Source organism: Alosa alosa, chromosome 4 (genome assembly GCF_017589495.1).
Source record: "Alosa alosa isolate M-15738 ecotype Scorff River chromosome 4, AALO_Geno_1.1, whole genome shotgun sequence".
Lineage (NCBI taxonomy): Eukaryota > Metazoa > Chordata > Actinopteri > Clupeiformes > Clupeidae > Alosa > Alosa alosa.
In genome coordinates this window covers 20461758-20474738 of record NC_063192.1, presented here as the reverse complement: position 1 = coordinate 20474738, position 12981 = coordinate 20461758, and the positions used below count along the sequence as shown (strand labels likewise).

At 45.9% G+C, this 12981-nt stretch overlaps 1 protein-coding gene across 18 annotated transcripts in view; it reads left to right on the top strand.

Moving 5' to 3' along the window:
- The window catches only part of LOC125292857 (ankyrin repeat and SAM domain-containing protein 1A-like), a 106372-nt gene that overhangs the window by 44857 nt on the left and 48534 nt on the right, over positions 1 to 12981 (top strand). For 16 of the 18 annotated variants that reach the window (XM_048240352.1, XM_048240360.1, XM_048240351.1 and 13 more), the window contains 2 exons: positions 817 to 925; positions 6977 to 7506. In XM_048240352.1, the coding sequence (XP_048096309.1) occupies positions 817 to 925; positions 6977 to 7506 (639 nt within the window). The remainder of the gene's footprint in view (positions 1 to 816; positions 926 to 6976; positions 7507 to 12981) is intronic. The other 2 variants (XM_048240350.1, XM_048240362.1) reach the window with 1 other exon arrangement.

The following is a 12981-nucleotide window of genomic DNA, read 5'->3' as shown; positions in this document are numbered from 1 at the left end:
GGATGAAATTTGACAGGGGTCAGTGCCATCAGGGTCTCAGGGAAGAGTGGCCACACCAACTGTCTCCTGTCTCACCTGCAGCTCTCCACACGTTTAATCCTGCCATCCCAAGGGGGTGGAAGAGAAAAATTAAAAAAAAAGGCTCTTTGTATGTCTGTGCATTTTGTATTCTCTGCATGTCAGGATCTATTCCCGACTGTTCTCGCTTCACCTGGCTCCTTCTGTTCAGTTCGGTTCTGTTTTCACCTCTCCCATCCATATGACTAATGTTATTAGTGCATCCGTTAGAGCGGTCGCGTCGCCACGGAGGTTTAATTAGGACAAAACGAGCGTGCTGGAGTCCTCGCCTCTCCCGAGCTCGGTGACAGAAGTTCTTTGCCCATTCTGTGACGGGGACGATATGCAACAGGGGAGGGGAGGGTGGGAGTGGGGTCAGTTGCCGACGGTAATGGATGCAATCAACAAACCTGTTCTGTCGGTTTAGCGCTGCAGGTGTCACAGCTAATTATCAGCGTTGTAATCGCCCAGCACAGCCATAAGCTCAAAAGGTCTCTGGGGGCACATGATGGGCAGTTGTAAAGTGATGGCTACATGCATTGTGTGTGGGTGTGTGGAAATGTATCTCTCAAGATCAAACACCCCTAACATGTCTCGAACATCAAGGTAATGGCCTGCTGAGATGTACCGTATGGATGACCATATGTGGATGTTTCTGGAGTGGGACATGGAAGCTCTGTGTTTTAAGTCTTTTGTGTTTGTACGTTTATCTGTTTATACATGACATCATCTGCTTTGACTCCCTCCCTCCACCCCCAGCAGCGGAAGCCCTCTGCACCCAGTGACCTCCGACCCCCGGGCCCAAGCAGTGACACCCTCCATCCCCCTGCGCCCGTGCTGGGGCCTGGTCGGCATAAGACCACCGGAGGTAAGTGTGAGATGGATGAACACAACACGCAGAATGACCTTGCGTGTGTTTACATGCAACCATGCTTTTTTGAGGAGTGCATTTACACTTCAATGGATTCATACATTTTGCTCAGCTAAACTAGCTTCCATTATACACATTCCGAATTCAACATTTTTTGGTAGTTTTTCCATAAACAGAAAAAATGCCCTGAAGTTGTTGTATAGTTTTGAAGTCTATCTTGTTTTCAGTTTGGCAGTAAGTTGAATAGTTTAAACATCTCCAGCTATCTTTGCCAAACAGAGACTCCCACAGCCTTCCCTAAACCATTTGAGATTCGGAGTTTATACTAAAGTAAAAAGTGTGTTTGCTACTGAAGAAACGAAATTCATGCTCATTTAAGGGGTTTGTCATAACAAGGTGAACACTTATGCAGAGCAGGTAGAAGATAAGAACAGACAAATCTTATCATCTTTTGAAGTGGAGCTTGATTATTGCTTGATTGTAAATCTCTGGAAACGGCTGGAGTTTGAGGTTGTCTGTGATTGACAGTCCCTTGGCTATTGAGACAGAAAACCGTTTGATTTCAACGGATGGTGCAGCATCCTAAATCGCAAGATGGTATCTTTGGTACCCAAGTCCTGCTTCACAGAGCCGGCGATGCACCAGGATCCACAAGTTCTATTGTGACGCGGAACGGAACGAGTGAGGCTCCTGTGTATCTGCTACAAGCGCAGAGATTCATTAGAATACCAATGAGCAAACATGGGCAACACGACATTACACACTTATGTGTTCCATTTTAAATTCAGTCCTGTGTCAGTGTTCCCTCTTTCTTTCTCTCTCTCTCTCTCTCTCTCTCTCTCTCTCTCTCTCTCTCTCTCTCTCTATCTATCTATCTTGCTCCCCCCTCTCTCTATCTCTCTCGGTGAGATATCTCCCCAATGCTGTTTGCTCTAAGTCTGCTGCTCTTATCAAGCATGCATGCATGCATACATACAGTAAAATTTGCAGAGGAAGAAAACAAAATGATAGAGAGAGAGCAGGAGATGAAGGAGTGCGGTGAGCGAAAATAAAAGGATAGAGAGAGCAGGAGATTGAGGAGTGTGATGAGAAGAAGGGATGAAGAGCTCAGGGAAATAATGAGCACGGAAGGAAGGAGCGTGCAAGGAGAACGAGCAGCAAGAAAGGAGAGATGGAGAGAATATAGGGGCTAAAGATGGAGGGAGGAGAAAAAAGAGGTGAAGAAAAAGTGACACGAGTACGTAGGAACAAGGGGACCGAAAGATGGCAGAGGGAGGAAAGGAAAAAAGGAAGAGAAAGATGAGAGAAAGAAGGACAGCAAAACTGGTCAAGATGGAGGAACGAGGGCAACAGAGAAGTTGATCAGAGAGAGAGAGAGAGAGAGAGAGAGAGAGAGAGAGAGAGAGAGAGAGAGAGAGAGAGAGAGAGAGAGAGAGAGAGAGAGAGAGAGTAGAAAGAGAGTAGAAAGGGAGGATCTGAGGAGCGACAGGCCTCTGATTCACATAGGGAGTCCAGCTCCGTAGGAACAAGGGGACCGAAAGATGGCAGAGGGAGGAAAGGAAAAAAGGAAGAGAAAGATGAGAGAAAGAAGGACAGCAAAACTGGTCAAGATGGAGGAACGAGGGCAACAGAGAAGTTGATGAGAGAGAGAGAGAGAGAGAGAGAGAAAGGGAGGATCTGAGGAGCGACAGGCCTCTGATTCACATAGGGAGTCCAGCTCTCTCCTCTCCTCTTTATATCTGTGTTTAAAGCAGCTGCCTCATAGGCAGCAGGATTAAGGCCCTGCTCATGCGCCTCGCAAACCTCACTGACAGAAATGCCACCCTCCCTCCACCACCACCGGCCCCCTGTCCCCGCGCTCCCTTCCCCCAGCGAGGCAGAGCCAAAGTGGGGAGCAGCCGCAGGAATCTGTCCTGGAGCTGAGATGGAGCGCTGCCATGTCAGCAGCAACAGCAGACTGCACAAGCACCTGTCAAATTCAGAAAGGAATGAAACACACACACACACACACACACACACACACACACACACACACATACATACATACATACATTCTCCAGCCTCCCCAGTTTAATTCCCTGGATTAATTGTGTCTTTACCACATGTAACCATAACCATAGACTCATGCAGTAGTGCACACATACACACATCTGACACATGCACACTTATGTTTACACACACACACACCCACATGCACACACACACACATGCACAAACGCAGTTTCTCTTGTCAAACTGCCCGAGTGGCTAATGGGTAACTGAATACTTGTTGGCACAGACACATCATTGTGACCCAGACTTCCATAAATGTTAATTCATCTCAAGTATTCATGATTCCCAGACCTCTACTCAAAGGTTTATTCAGCACAGCACATACACAGACGCACACACACACGCACACTAGCTTTCAATCTCCGAGTCTTGAGCTGTGAGATGGGTAGTTCTGGGATAACAGGTCGGATTGATTCCTTGCAGCGCTCAATTACTTAGCTCATTCTCCCAATCAATAGTCATATGCATGGAGCGTCCAGCCAGTGAGTCAGGCCCGTAATTACCCCGTAGATAAATGAGTGCAATTCCACATTCGGCCTGTCGCCTAAATCTCAGCTGCTCTGCTGTTTACTGCAGTGCTCTAGCAGTTCATCTCAGTTTAATGGACATACGAAGCCTCCTAATTATTATTATATTTAAATATATAGATCAGTTTTTGTAGTTTTGCATTGTAATACTATCGTTGTTGTAACATAATTAGTAATGCATTTTTTATTGTATAGCATGTTGGATACTTCTTAATAAGAGGATGAAAAAAACTTCTTTGCGACACAGATTTAATTGTTTCATTTAGTGACGACATTGTTTTTCTTGGACGTGTCTCCTCTGATGCTCTTTTTTTTTTTTACTTGACTGAAAGTGTAACTCTGGGTGGCCAGAGCAAATAGCCTCGACTCCTCCTCAGGAGAAATGTGTGACCATGTGCCGTGGCTAGCGTTAGCGTGACATCACCCTGTAAACGTGTAGCTGTGAAGGCCAAATAAAACACACAGGCCAAGACTCTTAACAATGAGTCAAGTGAGTAAATGTCACAGTGCCTTTGAGTGGAGTGGCTCGAGTGTTTCCAGCGTGTGTGTGTGTTGACTCATGGTCTGTGGTTTGCTTGTGTTTTTGTTGGTGGTATTGAAGGATTTTATTGAAGCAGTGTGCTTAAAAGGTGTGTGTGTGTGTGTGTGTGTGTGTGTGTGTGTGTGTGTGTGTGTGTGTGTGTGTGTGTGTGTGTGTGTGTGTGTGTGTGTGTGTGTGTGTGTGTGTTCTGGGGGGCTCATAACATTGAATCTGTCATTGGGTGTTCCTGTTTGTTTGCAGCCAAGGGAAGGGTGGGACCGTGGAACGTGGTGCTGCATGAACGCTTTGCCTACAGACACACACTCATGGGACTGCAAGACAAACAAGAGTGTGTGTGCACACACACACACACACACACACACACGTGTTAACATACATGCACACTTGCTACAGTAACACACAAATACATGCACGCGCATAAGATCAAACGTCTCTATGTTTGACAAACTGGAAGACACGTAGGCATGGTCAGACTCACACTCTTATGCATCCACAAGCTGCACACACTTGTATCACACACCCACATATGCCACGTCTCACTCACTCACTCACACACACACACACACACACACACACACACACACACACACACACACACACACACACACACACACACACACGCACTCTCGCACTCTCGCTCCCACCTGAAAGTTTCTGAAAGTTTTAGAATATGTTAATAGCATAGATTTTAAAAAACATATTTAAACTTTTCCAATACACATTGCTCTGGCAATGAAATAGCCTTAGTTGCTGAAATGGCCTTAATTAATTAAACAAACAAACAAACAAACCTACAGTCTCGCTCACTCCTATATCACACAGTCAGAGTGGCATTGGCAGTGCTGGGCTCTTCTGGAGCAGCTATGCACACAGGGGATGGGTGTGGACCCAAAGTGTAGCACATTTCAGATGTTCAGCAATAGAAGTGCAGAGAAGCACAACGCTGTGGGCTGAGTCAGCTTTAAGGAAACGTGTGTGTGTGTGTGTACGTACGCACATCCTAATCCCATTCCCTTACCAACAGGCCAGTTAATGTCACTGCCAAACCTTAATTAAAACAGTAACCAGTGGACACTCTGCCCCCTCCCAAAGCTCTGGTCAAATTAAAGCTCTGGACAGTTATGTGTGGGTGGATGGATGTGTTAGTGTCTCCTTGTGTGTGTGTGTGTTTGACCAACTCGTACAGTGTAACACTAACACAATAAGAGTTAGGACGTGGGGCAACTTCTTAATATAGCTGAAGGACGAGGGAAAACAAGCCTGTGGCTCTCTGGACTCCCACAGCGACAGTGCACTGATTTCCCCGTCATCTAACACCACTGGCCTCTCACAGGGGCCAATGGCAAACACACACGCGCGCACACACACAAACACACACACACACACACACACACACACACACACACACACCTTGCAGACACACACACATACACATATATACACACACACACACACACACACACACACACACACACCTACACCTATACACACACACACACCTACACCTATACACACACACACATACACATATATACACACTCACACATACACCTACCCCTATACATACTCTCACACACACACACACACACACACACACACATACACACCTACACCTATACACACACACACCTACACCTATACACACACACACATACACATATATATACACACTCACACATACACCTACCCCTATACATACCTCACACACACACACACACACACACACACATACACATACACATATATACACACTCACTCACACACATGCACACACATGCACACACGTACGCACACACATACACACGGGGCGCTGGCACGGGGCACTGATAGGCTCCACTCCAGCAAACTCCCAGTGTGGCCCACTGCCAAATTAGCAGGATTGACAGCTCAAGTAAAAATGTGCTGTGTCTGTGTGTAGCTGGTATTATGTTGTCTAAGCAGAGTTAGTGGACAGTGCCACACTTGGGCAGTGAATATCCCCCCCCTCTCTTCCCTGCAGGAATTAGAGGAGGCACTCACACACTCAGATCTCTGCAGGGTAAAAAGGGGGCTTGCTTTATCTAGCGCCGGTCACTAATACTGGCTACTTAGAGCGACACTGAGAGCAGGGAGAGAGAGAGAGGGAGATAGTCAGGCTCGGGTAGATTTAGGAGAAAAACGGATTGTGTTTGGCTTGATGGGGATTAATCCAAAACCATTAAGTAGGGATTTCTTTTTTTGAGACCTAGGAGCCGCGCACTGTGAAGTGTGCAAGTGTGTCTGTCTGTGTGTGTGTGTGTGTGTGTGTGTGTGTGTGTGTGTGTGTGTGTGTGTGTGTGTGCGTGTGTGTGCACAAGCACGCATCAAGGGTATTTTCACTATCGTCTTAGCGTGGTGTTCTGTTTCAGGCTAGCAGCTCATTCTGCAGGGAGTTCTCAGTGCGGCATAACTCCTCTGGAGCCCAACCTTATAAAGAAAGGGCTGCTAGTTAGGAGAGAGACACTAGAGGGAAAACACACTCTGGAGAGACTACAGTAAGAAGGGGGGGAAAAACCCTACAAGCTGTGTGTTGGAATTTATAACTGCACTGCTTAGGTCAGTCATCTTGGTTCTTATGTATTCTTTGATCCTCTTGCTTTACTTTCTGTCTTTTTGTGCTGCTCTCTTCCTCTCTCTTTCCTTTCCTCTTTCTCTCACCACCCCCCTCTCTCTCTCTCTCTCTCTATCCCCTTCTCCCTCCTCCTCTTTAAAAACAATAACAGATCTGTTCCAGGGAATGGTGTGGGAGGTTACTTGTTAGCGTGTGCTGTAAGCCTCTCTTGTCACTCTCACAGTATCTCAAAGTCCTTCTCTCTGAAAGTCTCCTTCTCTCTGACTCTCTTGAGTCTCACTTCTCCAGAACTCTGACATTCCCTGTTTTTTTTTTTCTATTTCTGTTTCTTCCGACAGAGAATTCCCAGGACCTGGCCGGCGTTGTTCCCGAGCAGTTCACAGGCCTCCTGCACGGCTCGTCGCCGGTCTTCGACTGTCGAGAGGAGCCTTTCAAAGTCCCCAGTGCGACGACATCCTCCTCCTCCTCTTCCACCGTGCACGGACGAGACGCGGACGCAGACGGCGTTGACAGGGGCGAGGACGTGCCCTCTCACCCGCCCCCTCCACCGGCAGCAGCAGCTGTGGCAGCGGCGGCAGCCATGTCCGCAATCCTCTCAGACTGTGACCCCAAAGCCATCTACGCCACTGTGAACAAGGACCACTCCGGAGTCGGGGCTTCGGCCTCGGCGTCGGGCACCCCTCGGATGCGTCCGCCCGGGGACCTGAAGCTGGCCCGCAGCCTCTCCAAGTCCGACTCCGACCTGCTGGTGTCACCCCCCAGCGAAGAGGAGGGTGGCTTGGGCAACCGCAGCGAGTCCGTCTCCAACTGCAGCACCAGCAAGAGAAGGCTGGAGAAGTCGCCATCCTTCACCTCTGAGTGGGATGAGGTAAGCACTTCCGCTGGGTGTCATTGGCCGACGATGCAACCATAAAATGTGTTGGGCGCTGGGTACACACCGATGACAGAGAGTCTGTTTTAAGTATATGTACGCCCTCTGTTTTTGCTTCGGCGCTCAAGATTAATGTGATCGTAAATGCCTTTGAAACACCATTGATCCAGTGAGGTACTTAAACCCCTAAACCGTATTTGCCTTCTGTCCAAAGGAGGAAGGTTTTGCAGGCTTCAGTGAGAATACATTGGGGAGAAAGGCAGACTGATGCTCTCATTTACATAATATCTCTCCTCATCTATCTTTTCACTCTGTGAAGAGAGGATTTCTTATGCCTTGGTCATGCTAAGCACATGAACTGTGTTGCCTTTCTCTGATGATTGTAGTGGTGTGTGTGTGACTTAGCTCAGAACTAGCCTCATCAGGTTGCCACGGCTTCAGACCTTAATCTGAGCTCCCCAGGAGAAATACAGATTGTTTACTCACTAACACCAACACACACACTTCCATGCTCTCTTGCACACTGACCTAAACATATCCACTCACACATACAGTATACACACTTTCCTATCCACACTATCTTTGGTAACTGTAGATTGGCATTCAGTAGTGGGGTGACAGCATAATCTGAAAGAGGATTAACTGTTTTGGCTCCTTCTATGTTCTCTAGTTGCTTATGTGAAGACATTTCATACATGTCTGTGCAGCACAGTGACTGACACGATGCCTCACGCCAGTACTCATTTTCCTGGAGTTTTCGATGTTACAACACCCAGTGAACTTACTTTACTTTATGAAGTACAGCTGTTTGTCTTCTGGAGCTGTTCACATTTCATAGTGTGTTCTGGTTAATAAGGTTCCAATTACGCCATGTCCTCACCGTTCGCCGTTTTTTATTATGGTTACCAACGATAACAGTGAGACATCACCAGCTGCTCTGCCTCGCTCCAGAGCAGGGAGAGGGGAGCCGACGCCAAGACCCAGATGCATCCCAGAAAGCTGAGACAAAGAAATAAATCTTCTGCTCGGTGTGAGAAGCGTGAATATATGCATGACAATGTGTTGCCTTGCTCGTTGACACATGACTTTATTCTGTCTTTTGTCACCGTGGCAACCTTGTAGTTGGCTTGTGACCATTTTTCCTCCAGCATAACTATATGTGGGGAAGTGTATTGGTTGTATTTTCCTCATGATGTATTGGTTGCAGCCTGTCCGCACCTCCACTAGCGCTCTCAAATCCAATGACAAATACATTTTTTAAAGGGCAACTACTTCTTGTTTTTGCTTTCCAGACTTGTCGCTTGTCCTCTCTGCATCAGTTAGTTTGTTCTTCCAGGAGCTGCAAGCACACTGCTGTTGAACACAGTGATGCCGATGCTGCTTGTTTTAGTAATGGCCGTACGAGTGAATCAGCTGCTGTCCATCTTGCCATTATCTCACAGCATTTATTAGACTCCACAATGAGGCCACCACACACACACACACACACACACACAGGCCTCCGCCGGCCACCACTCTGTGAATTGTCCCTGTGAATGACTGGACATTATTCCGGAATAATGAGAGCAAGCCGGGGTGGGATGAGTTGATCACTGTGTTCCTGGTTTGATTGGGAACAGATGGTAGTGAGGCACATCCTCGTTGGTACTTTTTGTGCTAACATATGCTAGTCAGCACGACCCATATTGATGGTAATGGGGCAGGCTGAGACCGCCTTGGTTGGCCAAGCATAGATGTTGGCCAATGGCTTGGTATTGGGTGTCTCTGTTCTGAGGTGAAACTGATTCGTTTTGATGCAACCAGAGTTTGAGGGGACAAGTGAAGAGCTGTTGAATATTTAGCCTAAGCAAGGATGGTATCAGAGCATGACTTAAGGTGCTCATAGCGACTAATCTTGTTTATCCCATCAAGAGCTTTTAATCTGATGGGATAGCCATGGTCTTGTTTGCATACCGAGTGAATAAATGTCTTGTCCAAACAGGGGCAGACTGTGTTGTCTCAGACTTGGACACGGAGTCATAACACCACTTTGTTTTTAGAAACCACCACCTACATAGTAAATAACTGTCACTTGTGACAAATGGGCTAACCGGTGTTTTTCATTTCTCAATTCCAAATTGAAAATTTGGAAAGTCTGAAGAAATATGGGTTTAGATGCTGATGTCCTGCATAGTGTGTTCTCAATACAGTAAATACCTCGGAAGAACATGTCTTAGACGTGTATAAAATATCATTTGTTACCATACTCAATTGAAACTCCAGGAGTAACTGAAGCGCTTTCTAAATATCACGTTTTAGATCTGACTTTTATTCTGGATTTGTGTTATGCCCATCCTGGCATGGAGGAGTGTGGTCACCCGCCCCCTTTTAAAAGAGACTTTAATAGGCTGCTGCAACACCATGGACTGTCTGTCCTCTGCCATTAAGGGAACATGGATTTGATTTAATGCATAATTAACATGGAACCTAGAACATGGGTCACCTCCTAGGTGTACCAAGTATATACGAGGCATCAGAAGATGTAGCTATTCCCCAGAATAATAGTCACCATCCCATGACTTTTGAAACATTATTTAAAAATGTCCCAAATCTAGAAGCCTCTGTGACTGACGGAAGTTAATCAGTTAACAGAAAGTCTGTTTTTGACTGAAATTAGCCATAATTGTTTTTTTTTTTTTTTTTTTATCGCTCAGGAAAGAACTTGGAGAAAATCTAGAAGAAAACTAAGATAGCCATGGTCATATTGTTTACTCTTTCCTGAATGCAGTGCGAACATTCTATTTTTAAGTTTCATTTTGTTTGTTTTGTACTTTTTTCCTTTTTTTAACTGTCCTTTGAGATTTCTTACTGCTTTGAAAATGTACTCTTTGTGTTGAATCCTCCATGGAGTTGTGTGAGACTTTTGAAATGTCTGAAAGCCTGTATCAGAGACAAACAACTGTGATATGTTTTCCATGTGTTTAAAATCTACCACTTTCATTTGGATAACAGTTGCTGAAAAACACTGAAATAAGAGTTTTATGTAGTGCAGAGAATGTAGCTGCTGCCCAACTTATAAAAGCTTGACCATTGGTCCTGCTCTTGTAGTTTTGAGCAGATTACCTACCAGTCTTAAGGTTGCTTGGGTCTGCTGTCACACTCTGTCAGACAAACTCACGAGCATTGTGCCTAACTCCATCAGTTTTTAGAGGGTTACTTACCCTGTTTTAAAGTTGTTTGGATCTACAGTGACATTGTGCACCAGTAACACGTGAGGACAATGGTCAACTTGTAAAGAAGATAAAAGGTCGGCCATCAATGTGCATCTCGTTTTTAGAGGGTTACTCACCCTGTTCAAAGATTTTTGCAATTGCACTGTCACGTTGTGCACCTTGAATGGCCATGAGCGACTTGTTAAAGGTCTGAAATAAGAGCCCTTGTTTTTAGAGGATTTTTTCAGGCTTAATCCCCACTGTTGCTCATTTTCTTTCAGCGGTGCTGAGTCAAAGACTGTTCGAGGACTCCCCCGCATTGTTCTGCATGTTTTACTACAACACGGTGCTTTCATCTCTTGATTACCATATCAGAGCTTTGGTGACCAAGAACAGTGCAAGACGTGCTCTTTTTTGAACGGTGTGTTCTCTGTTCTTGGTGGTTTTTCATCAGAGAGCTACTTCTCTCTCAGCCCTGCTCTGAACACTTTTACATTTCTGCCCATAAATATGGCCAATTTGCAACTTGCATTATTGATACACAGTCTTGGCACTTTTGCTGATTTATTTATGTGTTTAGAAACATCTTGTCAGTCTGTGAATGTATGCTCTGGGCAAATCCAGCACCTACAGTGTGCTGTAAGCCATCATGCGTACAGGTTAGGACATGACCGATTGTTCTGGAAGGGTTCTGGCTCAGATTTGTCTTGATGTCAGCCAGGTCTGATTTTCAAAATTCATTTGAAGATGATTCCAAACTTTCTTACTTATAAACAAAACATCACCTCAAACAAATTGTTGCATAGCTGTGCTTTAATAAAGAAAAGTTATTTACTTAAAATTATTGTTCTAATAAGATTAAGTGCGTGCGTGCGTGCATGCATGCTTACCCATTTATATGAACACATCAAGGAAGTGTAGATGAATTGCCATAGCAGGATTTGTGGTCCATGCATGCCTCTGCACAGCCTCATGCGAATGATCAGTGACGGGTGGTGGACCAGACTGATGAAGTCATGAATCTAGATCAGGTGCGCTTGATGGACCAGACACTGCTCCTCTCCACCTTGTCTCTGTTTTAGCAGCCATATACCAAAAGGCCCATAAATCAAATTGACATCAAATGACCAGCAGTGTGGGACCCACCCAGACCAAGTCACTAAGTCAAGAACCCCATTATGCTTGCTAGCTAGCTTGCTCTTTCTTTCTTTCTTTCTTTCTTTCTTTCTTTACTCACTCTATCTCTATACCACTTTATCACATATTTTCTAGCATGCTCTTTTCCACCCCTTCTTCTCTCTCTCTCTCCCTCCCTCCTCTCCCTCCCTCCCTCCCTCTCTCCCTCTCTCTCTCTCTCTCTCTCTCTCTCTCTCTCTCCTTCCTTCCCCTATATTTCTCTAATAAACCCCTGTCCCCGAGCTTATAAGGGCTGTCATCATTACAACCCGTGGTGTATGTGTCCCTGAATGCTGAGGGCAAGTGGCCATCAATCCCCTGGGGTTCTGAGAACGTCCACACCCACTGACTGAGAGCCATGACTGTCTTGACCCTCCCCAGTGGTCCTCGCCTTGGGTCACACTCTGACATGTCCTTATCAGTCGATACACACACACACACACACACACACACACCGCTGCATCCTCGATGGGGGAGGATCCTGGATGAAGCTTGGAGCAGGATGAGACACACAAAGTTTGTTGATGCAGTTGACTACAAAATATCCGCCCTAGCTGGGGGGTCTACCAAACCTCTCCATTCCACTACCCCACCCCAAATACATACACACACACACACACACACACACACACACACACACACACACACACACACACACACACACACACACACACACACACACACACCACTCTCAAGGGAGCGGAGTTAATATTAACAAGTGTTAAATCTTGCAGAGCTCGTCTTTTGCTGTGCTGCGTTGAAAGCTATGGAGGAACTGGGATGAAAGTTAATTACTAGAGCTCACTGCACATTCCTTCACAATTTCTTTTTTTTAACTCTGCTTTTCCGTTTCCCCTCCCTGTCAAAGAATAATAATAATTAAAAAAAACACTTCCATGAAAAAGGACCCTCACATGCACTTTAATGTTGAGACAATGGAGGGCGTGGAGCTGGAGTTGCAGGGGGAATATAAATCCTCTCTGGCACATTGAAAATGTTAAATGGGGTCCTCCCTTCTTTGTCTTCCATTTCCTTGAATATCCCGTGAAGTGGAGCAACATTTGAAGCGTGGCCGATTCTCTCTCTCTCTCTCTCTCTCTCTCTC